The 27,481-nt window shown below is 33.5% G+C and overlaps 4 protein-coding genes across 6 annotated transcripts in view; 2 read left to right on the forward strand and 2 right to left on the reverse strand.

Annotated features, from left to right (window-relative positions):
- cv-c (crossveinless c) overlaps positions 1-15,904 on the reverse strand; it is a 180,592-nt gene extending 164,688 nt beyond the window's left edge. Inside the window, exon 1 of one of the 2 annotated variants that reach the window (XM_065345940.1) lies at positions 15,494-15,904. The gene's annotated coding sequence lies outside the window, so the exon portion shown is untranslated. The remainder of the gene's footprint in view (positions 1-15,493) is intronic. The other variant, XM_065345939.1, reaches the window with a different exon arrangement.
- A 3,109-nt stretch (positions 15,905-19,013) lies between these two features.
- On the forward strand, positions 19,014-21,708 carry LOC135832592 (carboxylic ester hydrolase-like). Its single transcript, XM_065345947.1, has 10 exons — positions 19,014-19,414; positions 19,529-19,663; positions 19,732-19,879; positions 19,965-20,150; positions 20,239-20,444; positions 20,527-20,683; positions 20,781-20,941; positions 21,030-21,189; positions 21,272-21,392; positions 21,482-21,708. The coding sequence occupies exons 1-10, from the start codon at positions 19,280-19,282 to the stop codon at positions 21,639-21,641; spliced, it is 1,569 nt and encodes a 522-aa protein (XP_065202019.1). The 5' UTR covers positions 19,014-19,279; the 3' UTR covers positions 21,642-21,708.
- A 1,446-nt stretch (positions 21,709-23,154) lies between these two features.
- LOC135832591 (esterase FE4-like) lies at positions 23,155-26,718 on the forward strand. The gene is made up of 11 exons (XM_065345946.1): positions 23,155-23,535; positions 23,687-23,824; positions 23,891-24,038; positions 24,116-24,301; positions 24,848-25,053; positions 25,198-25,354; positions 25,493-25,653; positions 25,797-25,959; positions 26,074-26,194; positions 26,272-26,464; positions 26,543-26,718. Exons 1-10 carry the CDS (start codon positions 23,398-23,400, stop codon positions 26,429-26,431), a joined length of 1,578 nt encoding a protein of 525 aa, XP_065202018.1. The 5' UTR covers positions 23,155-23,397; the 3' UTR covers positions 26,432-26,464; positions 26,543-26,718.
- The window catches only part of Cad96Cb (protocadherin Fat 4-like Cad96Ca), a 40,673-nt gene continuing 39,850 nt past the window's right edge, over positions 26,659-27,481 (reverse strand). The window contains exons 18-19 of one of the 2 annotated variants that reach the window (XM_065345945.1): positions 27,148-27,419; positions 26,659-27,041 (exon numbers count right to left, since the gene is read on the reverse strand). In XM_065345945.1, coding sequence (XP_065202017.1) covers positions 26,952-27,041; positions 27,148-27,419 — 362 coding nt within the window. In that variant the 3' untranslated portion in view covers positions 26,659-26,951. Of the gene's footprint in view, positions 27,042-27,147; positions 27,438-27,481 lie in introns of both variants that reach the window. The other variant, XM_065345943.1, reaches the window with a different exon arrangement.

Consider the following 27,481-nt stretch of genomic DNA (forward strand, 5'->3'; position numbering starts at 1 on the left):
AGGCCAAAATCACATTCGGAAATCGTATCTAGATAAAACAGACTAAGGTAAAGTGGGGTAATTCCGATGGCAAAATTCAAAATTTTAGCAATTTCTCATTTTTTGGATTTCCTGTACATTTTGGGGCAAAAATTATGTAACAACTTTATTCCTACATCCTTCAGCTACACATTGACTATATTGAAGAGTGATTTGTGTAAAGGCTTCATACATATAATTGAAAAAACATTTTGGAAGGTTGAGTTATCAGAATTACCCTAAAAATGGGGTAATTCCGATAACGAGTTTTATAAGGAAAGGAATTCTCCCAGGGTAATTCTGAGCCAGTAATGTTGAAATATACCATTTATTGAATATTTAGGTTTTTATTTCATGTAAATTGAATCATTAGAATAAAAATAAAAATTTTTTTACAAATAGGCATTTTTGAGGCATAATTTTTTAAAACTAGACCAACTAGAGAAAAATGCCCTGTTTTGAGGATTTTCTTTGATAATTTCGACCCCCTAAAACTATAATACATCAAAACAGAGAAAAAACATTGCAAGACAATTTTGCTGGGGCTATCGGAATTACCCCGCGGCATGAAAAATGATCTACATGTTTAATAATTCAATGCCACCAAACAAATAATTATAAAAGCAAATCAAAAGAGGTACTGACACTTTAACACGTATTCATCAAATATCAGCTTCTAAACAGAATTTTTCAACAAGTTTTGAACGGTAAAAACGAGTTTCAAACGTGCACTGTTTTTTGCAGCAAAGGATTTGGGCATTCAGATTTTGAACACTGCACAGACTTGACAAAACAGAGCAGATGAACCATCTGATCATTAATGGGTGTAGGTTAGCACTAAAACTACCTACTTTCTTCATCATTTGTGCCAAAATGTGTTTTGCAACAAAGCTAGGGCTTGCTATCGGAATTACCCCATATCGGAATTACCCCACTTTACCTTATATAAAATACAAATTATTTTACAACTTCACTTGAAACGCGACCGACTTGCGTAAATAAAAAACGCGGGAAAACAAATAAATTTTTTTAATCCAGTACCTATATTAGCGGATGAGTAAACTTTGGAAGTTTTTCAAGTAATAAAAAGAATTACTCAACGTATCAATAAGGAAGTACAAAGTGGTTCCTTTGCTTTGATCGTCTCTTTATTAAGATCAATGTTCACTTCGAGAGAGTGTGCATTTAAAAAATCATTTATTTGTACAAAATAAACCAATATTCGATTCGATATATTTATTTGGTGAGCGAATATCGAATGTAAATCGAGTCGATATAATTCCATATTTATTTTAAAATTTCATCAGATAAATTCTGTACGAAATCAAAATGACATCCCATGTGAAAAAATACCATTGGTTTTTCCAATGGTTCTAAACCATATAGTATTTTCGGACACATTACCAATCGTACTTTACCAATGGTACTTTACCAGTGGTACAAAACCATTCCTTTTAAAAACTGGAGTTTTATTCATTTCTATGTACCAAAATAGTCAAAAAGTGCTAAAATGCACTTTCCCATTAAAATAAAGCCCTAAAATTCCATTTTGAAAATTTTCCAAATTAAAAAAATTTGTGCCCTAGGTGGGGTTTGAACCCATATCTCCTGCATACTACCCACTTACCAATCGTTTTTGCCGTCATCTCTACCTACTCGGCCACCTCGTTCCATGATGAATAAGGGCAATTTTTGAATTTACATGCCTGTTAAAATTGAACTTAGAAATTTTTTTGTATAAAACTTTATCACGAATTTAAATTTATTTATTTACTCAGCACAAATTTAAGAATTTTGGAGAACGTAAAACAATCGCTACAGAATAATTTCATTCTAATAATACCATTTTGATAATTTTTTTGTAATTTTAAAAGAAATTTTTACATTATTTTAGGCTTTTTTTGAGAGAATTTTTCTCAAATTAGGTATTTTCTTCTCCAACTTTGATCATTTTGAAATGTTGTCGTGGTATTTTAAGCAATTGTTTGTAAAATTTTTCAATTATCAAATCATAAACTTGTGTTTTTTTAAAGGAGGGGGATGAGAAATAGAAATTGTGCATAATTTTACGAAAAATTGCAGCTCAAAATACCACGACAATATAGTTCAATGATCAAAACTTGTGAAAAAATACAAAATTTGTGAAAAATTCTCTCAAAAAATGCCTAAAATAATATGAATTAATACTCAAACAGGTATCGCTTTTCTTAAGCATAAGTTTATCCCATTTTCCCTGCATAAATGAAGAATTTCCAGAAAATTACTTGAAATTTTGCTTTTTTTACACTTGAAAATCTTGTTTTGCCCTCCTTTTTGAGAAAACTTCAGTTTTCCAAAATAAAACTAATGGTTTTCAAGAAACCATTGAGTTTATACCAATGGTTAATTAGAAACCTATGGTGAACCATTAGTTGAAGTTTTGAATGAATGGTTTTTACTTATGGTAAATTGATTAACCATTGGTGATTAACAAACCATTAGTTTTTACTGTATGGTGAATGTAGGAACCATTGGTAATTTAAAAACCATTGAGTAAATACTAATGGTCAGCTTATAAACTTATGGTAAACCATAAGTAGTACGAAAAAACCTATGGTATTTTTAAAAACCAATGGTTTTTTTTCACGTGGGATGCCAGATCCTACGATAGGTAGAATGTGGATACTTCATTTTTACCGACTTTGTTTTTTTTTGCGTATTTTATTCGTCGTACGCAGAGTGAAGCGAGCAATAAAGTCAAATCTTTTTGTATGCGACAACACGAGAAGAAAATTCCGTTTGTAAACATTGTATGCGTAAATGAACCACAAGTGCGTGAAATGTTGACACATTTTGCTAATTCATTAACAAAAATTTCTGGCGCGTAGAATATTTCACTTCTTTCGACCAGAATAATTTAATACGAGTATGAAAACAGTTCAAGGCGAGATCGTAAATTGCCTTTTAAGCGTCTAATGACTCAGGAATGAAATGATTCCACTACGCGTACGTTCTTTTTCCAAAAAAATGCGTTTGTTTAGCCTCGACTAAGACGCAAAAAATATCTCCTAGTGATGAAAAACTTGAAATCAACGAAGTGAAATATAAAATCGTTGGTTTTTGTGAGTCATACCTAAATACAGCCCAAGAAAAAAAAAACTGAAGTTTGAATACAACTTCATTGGATGAAATGAACGAAAAAAAGCAAAATTAATACGCAGAGGCTATACGTACTTATTAATGAAATGGGAAATAGTTCATTCAAGTTTCTACATCATTGCTTTCGGAGGCTATCGGAACATTAACTATTAAGTAGATACCTAATACTTATTGTACATAGATTCGAATAGTAGGTATAGGTATTAGTTTTATAAATTACGATACCTATGGTACTCACGAGAACCAAGTTCATTAAATTTTACCAATATATTCTTTTAATCGTAAAACTTTGTTCTGGGTTTGAGAAAAATTCAAAATTAGGTAAATAACCCCACGCCAGCAGCTCAGTAATGGAACTTGGAGGGTGAGTCACTGGGTTCTGCCCATCCACAGAATCAGAGAGCCAGAAATAAGCTTTGAATGGTTGTAGCAGCACAACAACTGGTGAAACACAACTTTATTCTACTGCACTCAATTTTTCCGATTTTGTAAAATTCTCAAAAATTTCAACTTTCAAGTCTCGATTCGAATAATCCTACATGTACTTTTTATCACCACCTTATTTCGTAACCTCTTCAACCCACCTTTGAATTCATACCGCTCACTAAGTTCAAGGTGGTAGGTAATTTTTGGTGTTGAATCCGTCTAGACAAAACATCAAAACAGAAGGGGGACATGGACACTCTGAAAAAAATTATTCTTGTAAAACGTTTCAAGAATTATTGAATCACGGCAGTCGACTCTCTCTGGAGAAATAACAATGCAAACCGCCCACACTCAAGTTCCACTCTGGTGTCGTAGTCGTTCAATTATTTCAATACATAAATTATTATCGAAATCGACTTAATAAAAAATACGTTGAACTGTCGTTAATTTATAAACGACTTCGACTTCCGATTTTTACACTATGCGTTTTGAACCCTCTCCAATTTGTTCAGCCGTGATTTACTATGACTGCAAAGATCAAACAGGACGGGACTGTTGCATGTGTTTTTAAAAAAAATTACCTACTCGCGCAATGATATAGTATAGTAATGTTCAAGTGACACTTTTCGTTTTTAGCATCGCTGAGGTAAAGCATACCTAGACCTACACATGTTACACGCACATGTTTTTGTATACTTATGAGTTTTTTTTTTATCGTATCGTACACCAGATTTACCTAGCTAGAGCAACGTACAAATACGTTTGTCGTTTACATTATTTCTTCCATTATAGGTACTACTTCGTGATTCAAAATTGAAATATAATTTTATTTTAGATACCTAATAAGTAATTACTATAGCGGTTGTTTGACAAATGTCATCCGTTTTTGTTTCATGTGTACATCTACGAGATCCACTCAAAAATCTACTTATCCAAATGACACGTGTATCCGTTTCATAAATGGCGAATAGTTCTGGGCAAAGTACGTACGTATAACGTTGTGGTACACAAATTAGATGTACAAACAAACGCGTTCTCTGAAAGTTACTCGTATGAGAAAATGCGTGTAATTTTTAATACTACAAAATGAGGTTTTTAGTTTTACTGCGTACTCTATGTACATATAAATACCCTTGAGGCTGGTAAAGGTACCCTTTCGAGAGGTTATACAATAATATAGGTACACGCGTTTTGCTTGCAAAAAGAGAAGAAACATCTTTAATCGTTTGTTTCAAACATTTTGTAAGTATTTCTAAATTCTCTCATTGTTGCAAATGTGAATAATCCGACATTTTAAGCAGACATGAAATCCATTTTCAAAACTTCGGAACCGTGATCTAAAGAAACTTTATAGGTACCTAATCGGTTTATAAATTAATATTCAAGTCATTCGAACAAAATTATTTAAAAAAATAGAACCGGTATAAAAAAATCAACAGACCATTAATCCAGATTCATGACGGCAGAATTTTTCACCACAAATGCTTCAAAAACTTATTTTCTCGCTCTCATTCTCAAAATAACAACAACAACAAAAACATCCTTCAAGTTTGGTGCTCTTTGAATTTTGAGACCGATGAATCAAGAACCACAAATCACATCTAAAATATGATACGAATCTCATCGAAAAATGATTTGATAGTCAAATCACGACACATTTTATATTCGAATCGTGATTCGAATCATCTACAATCCTCCTACAAGAATTAAAATATGGCTTTAAAAAAATACAATTTTTGGTGCTGTAAGTTTTTTTCTAAAAACTTTGAAGCGTTCAAAAATAATTCTTTGAACTTTTATATGCCCCTTGGTTTTTAAAAAAAGGTTCAAAACTCAATTATGACCCCACATACGGTTCCACTTGCTAGATGTGAAATTTCACTGCGTTTCTGGGAAAAGAAAAGAGGAACTGAAAAGTCCAAGTTCCATAAGCTAAATTTTAGACACTCGAAGTCCATTCTTAGAATGTTGATAAATTCCTCGAAATCAAAATGAGGCTAAATACGGAGACGAAAACTATTTTTGCAGGCTCTTTCAATTTAGCTTTATTTGGACTAGAAATTTTTGGCGGTTCGAATAGGTATACTTACCTCAAAATCATCTGAAATTTGAACGCGATTTCGATTTTCGTGGGTCAATTTTACTTCTACTTTTTTAAAAATTTGCACATAAATCAACTCTGATTCCTGAATTTGAGTTCGAGTGGAAGGGCTCTGAAGTGAGCTCTTCTCGTTCCTCCCTTTCTCTCACACATATGTGAGGGCGCATACGGAAAGGGTCCATTCGACCAAAAAAAAAAAAAAAAAAAAGTTCTCTGAAATTGCTGTAGGAACTCTGTAAAGGGTTCCTACGACAATTTCAGAGAACTTTTTTTTTTTTTTTTTTTTGGTCATAAGGACCCTTTCCGTATGCGCCCTCACATATAAATAATTGTAACATTCCAATTTCAAGTATCCTTCTTCACACGATGATAAAACTGAAGATAGATCCAAAAAATTTGCTCCACCACACCTGCACTCATCACACAAACACACGTATAGTAAATTGCATAATAAAATAATTCTCGACCGCAAACTTCTTGATTAAGGTTCAAATTTTTGAAAAAAGTTATACCTAGCCAGTGATCTTTAACGAAGTGAAAAAAATTGACTCCTTAACGAATCATTAAAATCCAAACCAATTAACTTCAACAGCAACTTTTAAGAATTAAAAATGCAGGATTTTCCCCTTATCAGAAATCCATTTCACGAATCAACGCTTAATTCAAATTTATAGAGATAAGACAGTGAGAAAATTACGTACCCCTATTCTTTCTCCGCGTTGATTCCTCAATTACCATTCGGCCATTTACCTACCACAGGGGACGACCCTAATATAAGACCAATTTAATACATAAAACGTATTTCGCTACCGAAGATTACTAAAATTGAACGCGATGCGGTGGTATGAATACATTAATAAAACTAATTAATCGATATTAATATTACATCGAGACGAGCTCGTATCGATAAATTAACCTTTATCAACACAGCTTTCTCCTAATAACTGTCATGAAAAAAATCACAAGTCGCGCCGACATGTATCGTACATCGAAATATCATTTGGTTTGGTTGAAAACCCCAAGTGGAAACTACGGCGAGTCGCGGCTCTTAGATGAAAAGAGACAATTCATTTCCATTTATTTAATCAAAACCGTATAACTTCGCGTCCTTTTATCCGACACCAGCACCAGAAGAGTCTGTATAACCTCCGCAATACACACACACGTGTTTACATTCTTTTAATGGAATTACCGCCCATAGAGTGTATTGAAAAAAATTACCATATCGAGAACAACTTCTTCAAAACGCGTCATTTTTTCCCTAAGAAATTTCACCGCCGTTGTCGACGAGCTATACGGTTTTAATGTAAATATTTGACGGTAATGAAGTGTTTATAAATGTATTAAATAACATTTCGTCGATTTTAATAAAACGTACGTCGCGTAAGTAAGTACACTATGGGTCTAAATCGAAATTTTTTCTACGTCTTTTCGGATTTAGGATAAAACAGTTAGGTAGAGGTACTCAATTCCTCAGCATCATCTGTGGCGCAGGATATTTGGCCGCTTCTAATGCCTACACACACAGCAAGAGAGCCGTTTTTAAAAGCCAACGGCGACACTTGAGTTAAATTTCTCTCTCGTTCTCAGTTTCGTATAATGATTGAAATTTAAACACAACCCTCTTATGTATACAATCGATATTGTACAACCTCTACCGTACGCCTAGATTATATAAAATCTCTAGGGTAAGTACTATTTAAACGCTCCATATAGACGTTATTGCACGTTGTGCAATTTAAAAGCCATTGTTAACTGTAACGTTCGATTCAAAAACTAAAATAATCAACGATTTCGAAATGCTTTGAAATTACATACTGCTGCCGAATCAAGACATGTTACAATTTTCGTTTGCAAACTCGCCGGGGTAGATGAAAGGGTTAATACGTGATTCGACAACATGCAAAAAGTCTCGTTGACAATACAAATAAGACGTAAATGACAACTTTTAAACCAATCACCTTATTTTTCAACGATTCTTTATTGTTGAGAAATTATGTTTATGGTATTTGGAGACTTAATACTGAGGATATATACCTATTACCTACCTACCTACACATGCAATCGCAGGTCGGTGGAAAAATGAGGAAGTGCCATATTTGCTCCATGGAACATCACATTGCAGTCACAATATTCTACAGATACTCATCTGCAGGGTGTGTTTTCTCGACCAATTTAGTTGGAGCCATTATATTCCAACAGGACTGACACTACTGTGGAAACAAACCCAGAGGTTTCCACAGTAGTGTCAGTATCAGTGTAATTCTTTAATGGATACTGACACCACTGTGGATGTGGAAACCTCTGGGTGGAAGTTAGTTAATGGATACTGACACCTGTGGAATTCCACAGAGTGGTGTCAGTTTGAACATATGTATTGTCAGTCCTCTTGGGACAAATATACGTATATTTTTTTTCAAGCATCTTATTTTTCTCAAAATATCACAAAAACAAAGCCCCGTAAAAAAACAGACTTTTATAGTGTTTCACAAAATTTTGTTATTTCATCCCCCCCCCCCCAAGAACCCTATATTATACTTGTATGTAGTCCCTCTCAAAAACTTAAAACTGATTTTTTGTGATGATAAAACAGAAAAAATTCAATTTTCACCCGAAACAATCAGAGTGAACTTTTAAAATTCCTGCTTGAAATACCTCAAAAACCAAGTCTTTGAGAGAAATTGAATAAAACTCACTCCACATAGAATCCAAGTTTTCCCAAAAATCAATTTTTTGTGATTGAAGAAATGGAGAAGGATATTTTTTTAATATTCTTCCATTTTTATTTATTTTTTTCTGTAGGATCCTTATCCCCCCCCCTCCCCAAACAATTTTTCTTGAGATGAACCATTTCTTCAACATTTCAAATTTTTCATCAACGGATACCGATTTTTGAAAAACCTCAAATATTCTTCCCCTCCCCCTCAAAAAAACAAAAATAAAAAAGTGATCGTAATACTCAATTTGTCAAAACGTACGTAGTTAGCATCTGTTTGCCAGAAATCATGAGACTTTGTAAACAGAAACGAGTACTTTTCATTTTTTCAAGGACGAGCGAGTCTGTGTAAGCTTGAATGAATATCGAACAAGAAAACTCGTTCAATTTTTCGGTGACTACCAAATAAACACTATGACTCCTTCATAGCTGAATATTTCAGTGGTCATTTTTTGTTTGAAATTATAATCTTTACCACAATTTGTACGACTTTCTACAGAAATAATGATTACATAAATTATTTTCCCATTGAAACGAACTCAGGTCGTTTGGACGGGATGGAGGAGGGGGGAAGAAACTGCTCCAATATCTAATCATCACGTTCTGATTCCTCGAAAACCTAATTTTTGATTAGATATTTCGCCGCAATCGATCGAATGAGTATTACTACGGATACCATCACAGACATCCACAAGCGAGTCGACTCGACGCACATTTCTAGTGAAACCAAAAGAAGACGACGAAGACAACGGCGACTACCAGATGCTAAGTAACCGCGTGTTCTCAGTCATAATCCGACACTTGCACATTAATCATTAGTATATGATAATAGTGGACTTGGGTGAATATTTCTTCTCGTCGTATACCTATACCAACAGTAATACAGTAATAATCCAACAAAGTTAAACCGGTTATTCTAACAAATAAATTACCAAACGAGGAGAAAAAATTACTTCCAAGCTAAAATAATACTCGATTCGGAAGTCAACTCGGCGAATAATTCTTCACGGTTTGGCGATTTTACAGCATTTTTTAATTTAAATGTGCAATGTAGAATGTGGATACTCTGGTACAATGCTACCAACGGCGCACAGGCTACGCATAGGCTATAAGTATTGCCTCAACAATCGCGTGTGCGTCAATTCATCTGCGGAAAGACCTGAGCGACTGAGCGTTATGCTTCAGACAGTGGAGTAAAATAAAGCGTGAGTCATCGAATTTTATACCTTCATCTCAACCGCATATTATACGCAAGATTTATTCAAATTTACACTGCATTTATGCTATGTTCATCTTACACTGCTAATGATACTAAAGATAGGCAATTCTCTCATGCACATTCGAAAAATGAAAAATTTTCATATTATACGGGTAATTTAGGTGTGTCAATGCGTTACATAAACATAGACAGAGACACCACATACTGAAAATTTCATCGTCATTTTAATCCACCCGAAGAGGGGCGTCAATTACAGACAAACGGGCACAGATTACTGAACATCAAAAAAAAAAAAAAAATAATATTGTATACGCTTACAACATATTCGATCCATGTGTGGTTGTTTTTCGTGCATGAAACAGTCATTAATTGATAGATGGAAGTAATCTAGAGGGAATGTAACCGTTGAAAAAACCCTCTGCATGGGGTAATATAGTTCGAGAAAATTATAATCTAGCAGACATGTTGATAAAGTCGCTTGTTCATGTGTTTCTTTTTCATTTTTCAATTCAATGTTCTTATAAAATACAGTAACAACTGTACAGTATTATGACTGTGTAGTCGACTACGATAATTTTCAAATAACTATCACCTCATCCACAGAACATCGATGGGAATACATGTTTCGAATTAAGAATTTTTTGAATTATGTAGCCTTAAAATATTTCAATAAAAATGGTCGAGCAGAATTCATGATAAATTGCTCTCCTTTTCGACACGTAATTTTAAAATCAACCATCGGAAGTTGGTTCAAAACTCGATAGTAAAATATCAGACCCCTTCATCCATCTGATCTCCTCGACAATTTCAAAAATTGTGATGTTTAATCCAATGGAATGGAAAAAAGCATGTGAAAATTTCTCTAACACAAAATTTGAGAAGAATTCCAGAGAAACTTCAAACTAAGAATCATATTTGGTGTGACAGTGAGAAACCTGAAGGAGTGAGGCATGTGAATATTTTTTATCATCGATCCAGTTTGATTTCAAGATGATTAGTTTCATAATACTTTGATCTGTGGCCTATCGACACTTCTCTCACTCCAGTAAAAAATAATTCTTTGGACCTTTTCCACAATTTTGGGTTATCTTTTCCACATATTATCTCAATAGTACAAATGTCCAAGTTTTCAAGAATACCTATGTAATAGAGTAGATACCTACTAGATACCTTATCACAAATGAACCAACTGGCTAGGTCCAGTCTAGCAAGATAAGTGATATCATTTAACAAGGTCGTCAGCGAGAATATAAATATCCGATGATCTTGGCTTTTTCCTAATAATTTAACGATCAAATAATCAGCTTATATGTGTTTATTAAAGGATTAAAATCTAAACTGAAAATCTTAACACGCCGATCGTTTTCCAGTACACAGAACTCACGTTCAATTTATTCATCGTATCGCTTCTCCCAGCATCACATAAAAACGAAGATGGATTTTAAAATACCAGATATCGCGTTCGAAATTACACGTGAAATGGTCGGGCTAACGAAAAATGACTATTTTATTTTATATAAATACGTCTAATTCGTAAGCTTAAGTTGTTACGAATAATGAGGTCAACCGAATTCCATCGTTATTCTATTATCGAGATTATTTCATATAATACCGAGAATTATACGCACCAATAAAATTAATATCTATATCGTAGGTAGTAGGTACTCGTATACAACAGTTAACTCGTAAACGTACGTATTTTTCGAAGAAATCAACCAAATACCACAGATGGAGATATTCGAGATTCTGTACAGGTATAATTAAAATACTACAATAGCAGATTTTTTAAATAAAAACATTGCCTGTTCATTCACTATCAACACATCATCTCAACTCAACATCTTTCAAGTAGGTGCCTAAATTTTTACGAGTAAATAATCAAGTAACAACTCAGACAAGTCGATGAGTCAATGATGCTAGAATTTGCAATAAGTCATTTCTCCGCACATATCGTCAGTAATAATAAAACGTTGGTAACATTCCAAGAAACACACAAACGATGAGTTACCTTTCTTCAACTCCTTAGTGTAGGTATACCTGTCAAAGCTGTATGGAAAATTTGTACACGAGCGTACAAGCATCATATAATAATGATGGAAGACGTTCGAATATGTTCGAGTATTTTTAAATATTTTATCACTTCGTTCATATTTATACAAAAGCATCTCCTCGGGTCAATTTTTTTCTACCTCAACCTTGAATTTTTTCGTAGAATGTCACAGATTGGTTACCTTCGGAAATTAATTAAAAAATCGCGTTAATTATCAAAACGTCTGTTTTAAGTACTCAATTCGAGAACTTCTGCGATGATTTCTATTTTACTGTCATTTGTAAATATTTACAGCGCTGAGAACTTATTCTCTCCGTATGTAGGTACTGCTAGGTAGGTAGGTAGAGGTACGTTAGTATATAGTATGTCTATGTACATTTGACGAGTTCTTCAGCAAGCTTTAAATCTTCGGTATTTTTATCTTTATTTAGAAATCCCATTCGTAAGGTATCAACAAGAGAAACACCTAAGAAAACTTGACGTTTAAAAAACTATTTAAAAAAAACAAGTCAGCGAGCCAGTTCGAATAATACATTATTTCAATGACAGCTCAGCATTGGCCAGGGTGATCTCCGAGAGATTAAAATCACATAGGATTCCGACTTAATAGGAGGAGTACCTATAAGTACATGAAGATGCGACCGGTAGTATAGCATAGTGGTAAATGATAGAGAAAAAAATATGGGAGTAGAAAACACAAGATACTATTTGAAAATAAGTCACAATCGGATTTAATACCGGTACTGCGAGTTACTAGTAATTAAATTTGGTAATATAGATTAAAATTTACCAACCTAACCTAACATGCATGTACAAAAAAAATATTAAAAAAATAATGAATCATTAGTCATGGTGCAAATGAAAATTTCAAACGAGTTTCAATCGAATGGGCACTCGATCTTGAATAGGTATTTTTCAAGAACTACCAAAGTAAGAAATCTTTTTTTTTTAAACTAAACTGCTAGGTACTGAACAGAATGCAATTTTTATCATGTTTTTGCTAAAGATGAATCAAAGGAAGTAGAAGTTGAAAGTTAATAACGCAACGCAAATAATATCAATCACTAGTTCTGATGAGTTTTTTTTTTTCTGAAGAAGACTCGAAAACGCACGCAAAGTGACTGACATCCGGCTGATTTTCTTCCAAAGTTGCTAAAAAGGGGATACTGTGCAAATTGCGATAAAGATAAAAACGCAATATTATTCTTTATTGTGAATATTTTTCAACTCAAATTTTCAACTCAATGATTCGAATTTCCGTGATTGAAAAAATTTATGGTGCTAGAACTCATATGCAAACGTATTTTCTACAAAAATGAGAAAACAGTACATCGGCAAAAAAAAATCGTTCGATGTCTTTCCGAATTATTAATTTTTGCGTTGTGCATTGTAATCGATTGGTCAATGCACTCGCAGTATCCTCTTTTCAGACAAATGCAACAGCCATACATAACTCTATTCTATGCGATTCAAATCAAAATGCCCAACAAAATTTATAATCGAAATGAAAGACTTTTACAAGGATTTTTCAAAACTTCTACATGATCTTCGGCGCATTTTCCACATTTTTCTCTCTCCCCCCTCTCCGCCATCCAAAAAATTATTAGTTCAATAAAAATGAATGAAATCAAGGAAATGTTCAATTAATTTATGAAATAAAACTGAATAACACTAACTGAACCTTTCAGACTTTCTAAAAATGCTTCTGTTTTCAAAAAAAAAGTAAGAAGAAGAAAATGAAGATTGAAGGTCTATCTCAACTTCCGACCCAAAAAAAGTCATCTTTCTCAGAAAACAGTGAACGCCCCATCAACGATTCTCCAATCTGCAATGAGCTTTCTTCCTCTAGAGGATTTTTGGGCTGTTCAGTTTCGGAAAAAATTGCAGAAAGAACCGAAATTAAATTCTGCATCTTTTCAACGCAGAAATGCATAAAAATCTTCTGAAGGCTCTAAAAGGCCTCGAAACCACTATCAATTGATTTTGGAAATTTAAAAATGAGGGATGAACCAAATTTCTTGTTTCCTTGGTTTTACCAAATTTTGATTTTTCCATGAAAGTTTAGGTAAGTAATTTCAAAATTTTTAAAATTTAACTATCAAAAACAGTTGAACGTTGTGGGGGGAGGGGAGAGGTGATAGTGAGAAACAGATTTGTTCAGAGCGAAAAAGCAAGCTGCAAGAAGTTCATCCTGATTCCTGAGTAATTTTACATATAAGCAACAATGAAAGTGAAACGAAAAGGAACCAAAAATGAAACGAAATTACGCAATAACGAAAAAATAAAATGAAAATGATGTAAAAATAACGTAATGATTGTTTTTTTTTTTTTTTGATAAAAATGACGAAAAAATAAGAAAATAACGACACTAAAAAATTTAATCACTTCAGAAACGAAACAAAATAACGTAATAAAAAAAAATTGCAATGACATCACTGCCTGAAACCGGGTTTCATCAATCTCATATTTCAATCAATAATCAGCAAGAATGCATAAGCATAACAGGGACAAGTGCAACATGGAAACTTGAATAATCAGCTGATCTAGATGGTTGGGAAAATCCCATCCGAACGTTCACAATAACGATTGTAAAATCGTTTTAAAAATAAGTAAATTTGAATTGGAAATGTTGATAATTGCTTTTCATTTTCAATGAAGCAGTTTAATCAGTAGATAATAATTGAAATCTCTGCGATTTTTCATTAAACTACACACTGATCCGAAAACTGTGGGATACAAAAGTCACTGTAAGCAAGAGTATTATTCAACATCATGATTTTTCATGCATTAGTGTTTCATAATCCAATCTAACATTACTGGTAGTTGGTAGTTTGATTAAAAGTATCAATGATAGTTCAGGATCATCACATCTTTACCCGCTAATATAATAATTATTTCATTTTATAACTAAGCACAACATAGTAGATTATCTCCCTAGTTCTATGTACCTACATATAACATATTTTACGAAAAAAAAGTAAGAAGCACAGTAGAGAATTGAATTTTCAACTGTATGGGTGTTTTAGTTTATATTGCTAGGGTGCTCTGGGTGCTTTGTTTTGAAAACGGCGCTTATTGGTAAAACCCTGAAACGTTGAATTTGTCGATTTTGACGTCACTTATGCTTATGCAGGCTCTACTTTATTCAGTCTTATTTCGACTTTAATTCAATCCAAACTCAAAACTGAATTAAAGTATCTTCAATACAAACAGTGTTCTTGCTCTAAACACTTGTTTTTTCAAGAATTACAAACGTTAGGTACTACACTACGTATTATTCACATATTATTCTCAGTTAATTTTCATGTTGCCAAGTTTCACTCAATTCGCAAGGAAATGAACATCAAAAATGTGATGACATTTTACCGGAAATGCACAGTAGGTGTCAATGTACAATGTACATCTACATACGAGAGCACCGGCACCGGCAAAAAAGGCAAATTTTTCTTGTTCAAGGCAGTAAATTGAACATCCATGTAATGCAACAGTTGCCATCACCCGCACAGTAATTTTCGATGCGCTTATCACCGAACGGAAGCAACAGCAGCCGGTCTTTTTATCTGTCAAAATATCCTTTCTCATTTCGAGATGTATAGACTCACGTCAGTATATGGGTAGGTAATAAGGTGTACCTACCTCTGCGTAACATAAAGTATCATTCGAAATAAATATTTCGAGTAAGTAAATTTACACCCTAAAGTTCGTCTACATAGAATTAAACAGATATCAACTTTCGACGTTACTTTTCGCCGGTCATTTATCTCGAGAGGATGAAAAGCTTCACTCGAAGGAAAACAAATACGAAAAAAAAACTCGATTACTTACATGTGATTAATAAGTACTACGTGAATTCAAATTGGCACCTTAAAACAACCGCACATTCATTTCGAACTCACGATAACGCACTCGAGAATGATTAAACACGTAAGAAATTTCGCGCGCGAACAAACAAATCGTAAAATCGAAATCGACGATAGACGCGAAAAGAACTGCGAAAAAAAATCGATACACGTTATTAAAGCTGCAAGCTCAAACAAATTTAACCGAACTGCACAAACGCACTTTACAAGTATCAGCACATAAACTAAAAACTAAATTATCGAGAATAATAATATCATTAAAACAGTAACGAAGCGTCGTAAACGGTGCTACAAATAGCGATAAGAAGCATGAACCAAAACCGAATACATCGTGTCGACCGCGGCAGCCGAAGTGAAGCATGTGGCCCCACCGCCGCCCCCACCATAGTGACAGAAAAACCGTTTCGAACGCAATGCGTGTGTATGTGTACATATATATTCATTTACTATCACCACTGACATAATGTCATCATCTCTGAAACACGCACGTGACTTTTTTTCCTGACGTAACGCTTCAACATTCTTTCCATTCCCGCGCAGAAAATACTCGTTTCTCGGCAATCGCCGTCAACTAGTTAAGAGAATATACAGAATTGAGAATAGGTACACTAAATCAAATATTTATGTAGTGTTTGCAACTTACGACAAGTGTATGACATTGAATTTTTATTTGTGGTTTACCAAAATTACTTATTATTTTTGATATTCATATGAACTTACACCATGTTTCGTATTGTCTACTCTGTCGAAGTGTCGATGATTCGTTGTTTCGATGACACGACATGTGTAACTTGTGTGTGAGGTGTAATTTACATTTACCTCAACGTCATTTTATTGCTCATTCATCGCTGTCGCTCGTCGTTGTATTTGAACTTGCAGTTTGCAGTCTCAAGTATTTGCGATTTGTTGCTTTTATTGAAATACGTTTTATTTGACTCCGGATACAATGTACTTGAAGATAAAACACAGTATCTCAGAAGTTAGAACTTATGCGAAATAAAAGCTGTCTCGCGCACGTACGAAACACAATCGTAGGTACTCGGAAAATGCAACTTAAAAAAAAAATGTCATTAGTTTCCAGCGAAAAAGTTGAGGTAGGCAGCTCATTTCAAACGCAACAGGTCAAAGTTGCCTACAGTAAAACAATCAGGAGTCGATGCGAACGATAGAATTCGTGGCCATTAACATTACTCGGTGTGACCTTTCATTACGCGTAGCCAATGCGACTCCGAAGTCTAAAAATAATCACATTACTCCTAAAAGATATTCATAGATGAAAAAATAGATGTGAAAACATCAATGTAACGACATAATATTTTAAAAATAATCCTACTGAAAAAAATATGAAGCTATTACGAAATCCAAGCTCAATGCACCGATTCTCAATCCCAAGTAACATTATATACCGAAAGAATTTCTTCTGGAATATAATATACGAATTTTCTCAACCATGTTCTCAACAGTAACACATCGTGACATTATCTGTAATGAAAAAAAATTACATACAATGAGATCAAGGTTTACCATAAACACTCGAGAGAGAGGAAAATTATACGAAAAAATTTCGACAATGGTTGTCTGTTGTCTTCTTTATCTCGCAAAGTTTCAACCGAGTAATATACCACTAAATACACGCGTTAATAACTTGTAATTTATGATGAATCTCTCATAATGCGACAAAACAAAGCACCCTCAGGCCCTGAAAGATATCCATCTAACAAAAATTATCACCGGGTTAACGCCTTTTTTGGCTCGACTTAAATATGCAATTTAAAAAACGCATTATAAAATTCATCAACGAACAATAGAAAAATAAAACGCTAAAAATTGCACTACATGATATCTACAAATAATACGGCGAATGCTGCGATCATAAACAAAAAAGTTTGCCTATTGAACGGGATCAACGGTTCGTAGCACTTGGACTTGCCATTAATAAAACTGTTTTCTAGAAGACTACCGCAATTTGTTTCATTGTACTGTATAATTACATAATTGTTACCGTTATGTGTTTCATCAAAAGTGAACATGGAACAAACGTTACAAGTTTTTTGATCTCTAAACGACGCGTTAAGTTTTAGTCAACTAAACAGCTAATTAACTCAGCTGAGTAGAGGTACCTCTACCTACATAGGGACACACTGTACATAGGTTTTAATATAAAGCTTGAATATAATCAACTGCTATGCACGGTATACGGAAAGGTAAGGATAGGTAAAAGTAAACGGCAGTATATGCTTAACAAAGAAAAACAATAATTGGACTTTTATCAGCATTAAGTAGAATCTTTTCATTCTTTTGTAAGCTGGGTTAACTTCTTGGTTTAGGCTTTGTTACTAGAATTGACTTCTCGGTGATAGATGATTCCGGTATAGAACATGTATATGTGCTATGAAAACCTCCCAATACTCTATTGTTATGATGTTAACGTTTCGACGACAGGTGTGCTTGTTGATATCGTCTACGTCTACTCCTTTATGTGCTCATTGTTGTCGTTTAGATAACTCTTAGGTAATATACTAATACGCGTAAAACGAAACCCTTACTTTAGACTTCTTATTTCGCTGTGTTCTACCGATCGTCCAACACCTCAAAATATAACCTCTATGGTGACTTTACAAGAAAGTCTTCGAAACTTTAATAAAAATGAATGTAATTTTATTATAAGTATCCTAGTACCTTGCTGAACTGAAAGAACGTCTGAAACGAACAAAAATGCAGGTTATCGGGTGTTTTTTTTAGTGGCTGACCTCCTTTCACCAAGTAAATAGGCTATTCTTGCTGAGCAGAAGTGAGTATATTTGCCTACCTTTTGGATTGAAGAGACTGAGTTACGACTGCGTAGTAAAATATTGAAATATGAAGCGACCTCACTAATTTTATAAGTATGTACATATGCAATTGGATGTAAATTGTAAAAAGTTTCTTAGAAAAAATTCAAATTTTTAAAATTGTAAATCTATAGTGACGATCTTGACCGAAAATTGAAAAATAATAAATTAGCAGATGCAATTGAAATGATTTAATTATTTTTGTTGAAAGCAGCTTTGAATTTGGAAGAAAGGAGATAAGAGTTTTAGTTTTCAGTTGTGACGTGAAATTTGTGGGAAAAATGGGAGAAGTTTTGATATGACTTGTGGGAGAAAAATCGGAAATTTCGAGCTGAGGTGTGGAAAAAAACCATTTCAATATCCCATCAATGAGGACGATATTTTTTCTATTGCTATCTCTTTTGAATTGTAAAAAATTAAAATTTTTATTTTTATTTTAGGTTTAGATCAAACTATTTGGTTGGCCATGGCCAACTTACTTCAATTTTCAAATTCGTGAAAATGTTTTGTCAGTAGGTAGATATTTGAAGCAAAATGTAGGGAAAACATTACTTTTACCTTCATGTACTTATCTGTAAAACTCAATCCACGCCTGTTTTCTGATATCTATGGCTACATGCATTGTAACATTTTGTAAATAACACACGCAGGAAAGTTTTCATATTCTATCGCTCATATGTACTACAAAACCATAAGAAAAATGAAAACAATTACAAAAATGCCTTGTACACATTTTTGAATGTTCTATAACTTAAAACTAAATCCGTTTTTTTTTCACTTTTTTTTAATGAGTTGTGAGTCATTGACTTACATTACAGTGTTGCGTTACCTATGTATTCCAAGGACCTCAAAACTTCTGTTAGTATATTTCTGATTATCTACAGGTCATTTAAAAATTTTTGTGAACGTGTTTTTATGCAATGACGTCGAATACAATAAAATTTAAAGATTCAGAAATTCAAGGAAGAGAGGATATTTCTTGGCACGGAAAAAAATATTACTCGTTTTTAGGAATCCCATATGCTGAGCCACCAATTGGAGACTTGCGATTTTTGGTGAGTACGTCTACGTACTACATAGTTAAGCAGTGAAATTTCTGCACTTGGTACGTATTTAGGTAAGAGGACATTAGACCAATATTTATTCGCAATTTTGTAATTCTATAATAGCCACCAAAACCAGTGAAAAATTACCCCAAACATATTGACGCAACTGGATTTAAAAATTGTTGTATTCAGTACTACGGACCAAAACTGATCGTTGGTAGTGAAGACTGTTTATATCTGAATATCTTCATTCCAAAGGTGTGATTATATTTTTTACGTGACTATTGAAATTAATGTTTAATGAATCGAGTGTAATCTGATTTCAGCGTCCTTCTCCCAACACCTTACTACCTGTTAACTTTTTCATACATGGCGGCAGTCATAGAACATTTTCTTCTAATACCATCATGCCTCTTTTATTAATTGAGTACGATTTTATAACCGTAACTTTTAATTATAGACTGCATGCTCTAGGTAAGTGAAAATCACTCATTTATGATTAGGTACCCAAATATCTATTATTCACGGTTTCCATATCTAATCATTTTTCATTTTATAGGTTTCTTAAATTTAGGTGTGCCTGACTGTCCTGGAAACGTTGGTTTAAAAGATCAATTGTGCGCTTTACAATGGGTTAAAGATAATATTAAATATTTCGGGGGTGACTCTGAAAATATTACGTTATGTGGGATGAGTTCAGGAGCTTCGTCAGCTCATATGATGGTCATGTCTCCATTGTTTAAGAGTAAGTAAATCATTACAGGCTTATTGAAATTTGTATGCTTCTCCAAGTAGGTAACCTACAAATCACAGTGTTTGTATTTTAAATTTAGATCTATCAAAAAAATTAATTTTATGCGGCGGGCATGCTCTAAGTGCTTGGAATTTGAACCCATCTCCGTTAAAATTAGCTTTCAAATTGGGTCGTAAGTTTGGATACGATGGCAACAATAAGGAAAAACTTTTGAATTTACTAAAATCCTTATCAGCGGAGAAGTTACTGGAAGCCATAAGAATGATTGGTAATGAAAACTTGGAGGTAAAAATTGAAATGCACCAGAATTAAGCATTTTATTATTAAAATTTTTTTTAAAGCACCCATTGACAACATTTTTTAATAGATGCCAAGCTGTCATTCGTTTCAACCATCAATCGAATGCATCAAAGAAGGAGCTTTTCTACCAGACCATCCAAAAAATTTATGGAAAAATGTAAATTCTATATCAATAATTAATGGCATAAACGAAAATGAAGGAATATATTTCTTGAGGAATTTAGGTAGGTACCTACTTGGCTAATGAATGACTATTCCGAGATCAATTTTCGATAGTAACTCGTGCATTTCGTTTTTAATTGATTTTCAAATTCTATCCAGAATTTTACAGACTTGCATCTCACTTTGAAACACTGAAAGTTATAATTGCAGACTTGACCTCTGTAAGAAAAGAGTTCTTAGAAAATATGTTCGAAGAAATAATTTCATTTTATAAAATAACTGAATCAGACGATCAAGAAAATTTCGATGCTAAACTAAGAGTAAAAATTATTAGCTCTTTTCTATGCTGTTCGTCTCAAGATTTTACTTGGTTGATGAATGTACTTACATGAATTTTTTCCAACACAGCTTTTCACTGATTTAATTCTCAAAGACTACTATACTACATTTGATTTTTTGCATAAATCTTCCCATTCGTATTCAATTTTCAACTATAGATTTACATACTGCGGAGAAAATAATAAAATGATGAATATATGGCGACGTCAATTGAAGTGGAATATCGAAGGTATTGTACCTATATTGCCTACCTAGTGAACAAAAAATGTGATTTTTATTCGTCGAAAAAATGCACATCTTGACGTTTACAGGGACTTATCATGTGGATGAGTATGGTTATGCAGTAATAAACAAAGACTTCCACTTGTCCGGAAAAGATATGGAAGTAGCACACAACATTTGCACGTTATGGGGTAATTTCATCAAATACGGGTACACGCCTCATTTTTGTTTTCTCCACCTATTTATCAATACAAGAAATTAATTTCATTCAATTTTTTTTTTCAAAATTAAACCTATAGGAATCCAAACAGAGAAATTCTCAATAATCTATGGCTTCCGTCAACTGAAGAAATGCCCTGTTATTTGGAAATTGGTGAAAATTTACACTTGAGAAATGGATACACCAATCCAGAACAAGCGGCATTTTGGAAATATTTGTCATCGAAATATAATTTATGAAATATGTACCTACTTACTTCTATGTAATATGTAGAGAAATTAGCCTCATGAAACATGCAATTTAAATCACAAAAATACATGTTTGTTTTTATAAATGTTCTTTTATAAGTACTGCATTATTCAGACAATGCCTATCATATCAGTCAGAGGCGAAACTAAAGGCTATTTTTTAGGGGGATGTGGAGTAAAAATTTGCCGACTAGCATTAAGGAAAAAATACTAAATTTGCCGAATAGAATGACAATTTTTTTGCAGTGAAATAGATAAGATAAGTGATAAAAAATTATAATTTTTTCGATTGATATAGGATTAGGTATTAAGGAACCTATTCTATTACTGAATGAATTTCTGTCAAATTCAGATTTTTAAATTCAATTAACTATGTGATTACCTTTTCGGATGTGTAAGTATGTATGTACGTACCATCATGGGCTGTAAGCTTGCGTATCCTTCTTGGCTTCTTCACTAGGGAACTTTATGAAGTAAGTAAGTATCCCAGGGATTTGGATAGGAAGTGGTCTCAGTGGTAGCCCTTGGCCCAAGTGCCACGCCATTTAAATTTTTGCTACCAGTTTTGAGTTTTGCTCCTACAGTAAAATTTTGAATTTTCAAATTTTCAAAAATCGCTACCCCGACGCTCAGGTTTTTTCCACTGTGTTATCGTGGAAGCTAAACTCAAAACTGGCAGCTAAAATTTTAATAGCGTGATACTTGGGCTAAAGGCTACCACTGAGACCACTTCCCATTCAAATCCCCGGGGGACACTTCATAGGGTTCCCTAGCAGTGAGCGTGCTGTGTTTGACGAAGTGTGAATTCCGGTAAGTATACCTAATTACAAATTTTGCAACGAGTGTCGATCTTTGATTCGTTAATTTATTGATTTAATCGGTAATGTGCGATCCTTTATCTGACCCATTTGATTAATTAATCCTACGATTATTCCAGTAACAGCTCCACCTTGTACTAGTTTCTCTCTCAGAGGTACAGTAAGTACGTATTGTGCGTAGCTTAACACGTTTAAACAATTTTTCAAATTAATTTTGGCAAAATGTCGTCAAAATTATAAGATTTGCCGATTTTTGTGGTCAATAATTCTTCAAATTTTCAAAAAATCTCACACACCGCAAGGGTGTAGGTATAATAAAGTTTACCAATTTTGAAGGAAATGTGATCATTAAAAAAAAAATTTGCATTATTGACGAATTTTCAGGAGGGGGAGGTAGACCCCCTCACACTACCAGTAGTTTCGTCTCTGATACCAGTTGACTGATTCAAATTTTTTCTCCACAAACAATACAAATATAATGAATAGTTTTGGAATGAAAAGTTCATTTTTTTAAAGGGTAAAATTTCGCAGGAAGAAGAATTGATAGGCAACTTATGTTAGATATAAATACTTAAATGAACTGGTGATTAAATGCTAGTAAAACCCTGCAGATAAATTAAATGGGACTCAACGTTATTATGAAAATTGAAGAAGAAGAAAAAGGGATTTGGCATACGTATAGGCATAGGAGTGCTCCATATTCGTGTACCTAGCTACCTACCTATTCCTCATATCTATGCATTTGATATTTTTTTTCTGATAATGTTCACGAGCTCTACATTGACACCGTAAATTGTATGGTTTTCGTAGAATTTTTTCCACGTAAGGTACAAACGTGGTGTTTTTTACATCGTAGTTTTCAAAACACTGTAGTTCAGTAGGTACTACATACCAATCAATGTCCGTTCTGTACAGTGAAATTCTGTTCGATGGCTTCGTACGTTACTATTCCATTCAAGGATTCAGAAATTCGAGGTATTGAGAAAACTTCTTTAAACGAGAAAATATATTATGCGTTTTTAGGCATTCCTTATGCTGAGCCTCCGATAGGAGATCTAAGATTCAAGGTAAGTAGAAGTACATAGGTACATATGTATAATCTAGTATAATGCATATTTTTCTTTTCATTCCTATACTCACCCATTCACCGGTGCATGGTGCATACTGCACACTTATTATTCAACTTATGTAGAATTTTTTGATTTTACTTCTCTCTAGGCTCCTCAACCTTTAAAAAATTTCCCAAAATATCTCGATGCTACTAAATTCAAAAGTAGCTGTATCCAATACAATGAGCTACACAAATTGGACATGGGCAGTGAAGATTGTTTGCATGTGAACATTTTTATTCCAAAAGTGTGAAATCATTTTCTTCTTCGCGCAAATATTATCCTGAGGTATGCTAACTTCGAAAATTTTCAGCTTCCTACAACTGATTCGCTATCACCAGTGATGTTATATTTTCATGGAGGGTCGTATTTATGTCTAACTGCCAACTCAATGACCCCTCATTTACTCATTGAGCACGACATTGTCATCGTATCGTTTAATTTCAGATTGCACGCTTTAGGTATAGGTATTACATGTACTTAATTTAATAAATAAGAGCTAATTTTACCCGCATAACTCACCTTAGCATTCCTACAGGATTTCTTGATTTGGGTATACCAGACTGTCCTGGAAATGTTGGCTTAAAAGATCAAGTGCTTGCTTTACAATGGGTTAAAGAAAATATCAAATATTTTGGCGGTGATCCGGATAACATAACATTGTTTGGAATGAGTTCAGGAGCTGCATCTGCTCACATGTTGATCATGTCACCAATGCACCAAAGTATTTTTAATTTTTACATACATCTAAATATATACTTAAAAAAGGCTACAGCAGTTGCGTTTCGCTCAAATTTCAATGAACGTTGAATTTTCAGGAAAACTAAAACTGCTTATTCTATGAAATATCTGCAACCCAAATGTCAGAATCATTCACTTAATTTTTCATACCTATTTAGGAAACTTTTCTACGCTTAAAAACTTGCCTTTTTTTCATCCAAATCAAAAATGAACTAGTTTCGTCTCATAACTCATGACCCCTCACAATTAAATTTCATCATCTCCGGCCAATCTATAATCTCTCACAAAATTCCAATTTTCTTTTATGGGGAATTTCGGGGACGCATGTGAAGTGTAATTTTTTCGCACACGCGAAATTTTTAAAAAATCCAAAACACTGTACGACCAAATTGAAAGTTTGTCGAAAAGTCCAAATCAACTCCTTTGAGATTGAAATCTGGCACCTCAACTCAGTAGTTCTCTTGTTAGATGACCTCTAAAGTACATATGTAGGTAGTGTTTGACATGAATTCCATTCTCTGTCCGGCAGATTTAGCGAATAAATTAATCCTAATCGGAAGTAACGCTTTAAATACATGGCACGTGAACCCCGAACCATTGAAAATTGCTTTTGAATTGGGTCGAAAATTTGGATACGAAGGCGATGATAAGGAAGCGCTTTTGAAGTTGTTAAAATCTGTTTCCGCTGAAGAAATATTAAAAGCTGTACTGACGATTTATAAAGAAAATATCAAGGTGAACGATTTTAATATTTTTGGCTTTCAATTTTACAGGTGCACCAAGGCTGAAAAACTATATCTTTAGGTGCACACATATTTCACAGTAGGTACTATGTAGGTGGTAATTAAAAATATTGACCAAACTCAACCCCCTTTTCAGCTGCCGAGAAGTTACTCGTTTCGACCTACTGTGGAATGCATCAAAGAAGGAGCATTTTTACCAGACTTGCCCCAAAAATTATGGAGAGAAGTAAATAACATAACCGTAATTAATGGGATAAATGAAAATGAAGGAACAGTCATTCTGAGAAATCCAGGTATCTACTACTTGACAAATGTTTTTTCATTTTCAGATTGCAACATAATTATATGTAGGTACATTACTTAAGCGTTTGTAAATTAGGTACGAGTACCTATCAAATATTCGATAATTTCAATTTAAATGTTTTTTCAAGAGTTTGCTCAACTAATCGTTCAACATGATGCTCTGAAAAATGTCATATTTGATATGACGTCTGTTAAAGAAGATTTTCTAGAAAGTATGTTCCAAGAGATAATTTCTTTCTACGGAATAGCTGAAAAGGATAACCCAGAAAATTACGTAGCGAGGGTGAATGTGAGTAGGTACATGGGGCACACCACATATATGTAGCTCAACATGGATTTATTTACCTACACGACTACGAATACTATATGTACCTAATTGAAATACATAAAGCAAAAATTAGATGCCTAGATTGCTAAAAATACTTCCAACAGCTTCTTACAGATTTATTGCTAAGACACGTTTATACAATACCTGAATTTTTACCCTCAATTTCAAGTACATGTTCACTTTATAACTATCAATTTGCGTATCGTGGAACCCGTAACATAATGACAAATGCATGGAAAGAACGTATACCGCAAAATATAATAGAAGGTTTGATATTGAAGATTAAAAAATATGAAATTAATAGGTACACTGGTACAGGTTACCTATGTGTATTCCATTGAGATTGTGCGTACGAAAATTTGCTTTTTCAATTTTTCAAAGGTACTTTTCACGCTGATGATGTCGGTTACCTGGTTATTCAGAAGAAATGGAACACGCCAGAAAGTGATAGAAAAGTGGCACAAACAGTTTGCACTCTGTGGACAAATTTTGTAAAATACGGGTAAACACTTCACAAATTTGACTTTTTTCAAATGAAATTTTTGTGATGTAAATTTTTATTTTACGCGATTGTTTTAGAAATCCTAACGGCGAAATTTTCAATAATTTATGGGTTCCTTCATCCAAAGAAAATCCGTGCTACTTACAAATAGATGAAAACTTGACTATGAAAAATGAAGATTTTAATTTGGAGAGAGCCAATTTTTGGAAACATTTGACAGAAAAATATTCTTTATGAAGTTCCTAAAGTCACTCAGCTATGTACAAATAGGTATCTATCGAGTATAATAATCTCAATTTTCTTTTCAATTCAACAATATTTGATATCTTGCACATTTACTATTTAAAGGCAAAGACGGAGAACAGTGAATTGAATACACAAAAAATTCGATCTACTTATATCGTATAGCGTATAAGTATTTTAGGGACACTTGCGCAAATACCTATTTGAAAGAAAATATAAAATTTTATTAATAATTTATTTTAAAAATATTTGAATTCAACACATAAACTGCACATACGTAACTTTATTTATTTTAATTTTAAAGTAGGTACGAAGTACAAAAACAGTTTGAATAATTCAATAGAAAAAATATTAGTTTACAAAAACATAAGTAGGTAGATATATTTACCTACCTATTATATCGAAGAAAAAAACAACACAGTTTTTTCATTGGTATAAAACATCAAAGTTAGGTTTATTAACATTAACAACATTTTTACATTTTTTATTTACAAAACAAAATTTGTTCGTTGCCTTAAAAATACACGGTCAAGTTCATATGCTCCGAACTTTTGCACTCGTTTACCAAAGGTGTCACACTAACGTCAGGATTCAATTTCATCGTCTGTAATGAAAATTAACGAATGAATTAGCTACAAGAATACATAGTACATTTTTTTTTTCAAAATCCAAATGCATGGAAATAACATAATCAGAACCCTCAAACTTACCCCTTTTTGAAAACAGTCAGCTTCGTCATCCCAACTAAGCTTTTTCACTCGTCTTGGAATTGATCCAATAGACCACAAGTCATTTCCACATTTATTACTTTGAGGACTAGGAGTTGGTGTTCTCGACGACACAGATGTCTGCTGAGGAGTCGGAGTTCGTGATAAATTAGGAACTTGAGGAGGCGCGGGTGCTATTTTATGATGCCGCTGGGGTACAGGGGGAGAAGTCCTTTGGACACCATTTCTTGCCAGACCGTTTCTACTAGATGTTCCTAGAAAATAGTCTTTTTCTAGGAAATTGGGCAAAAAACCATCATTTACAATTGTATTTACA

This window comes from Planococcus citri, chromosome 1 (genome assembly GCF_950023065.1).
Source record: "Planococcus citri chromosome 1, ihPlaCitr1.1, whole genome shotgun sequence".
Taxonomy (NCBI): domain Eukaryota; kingdom Metazoa; phylum Arthropoda; class Insecta; order Hemiptera; family Pseudococcidae; genus Planococcus; species Planococcus citri.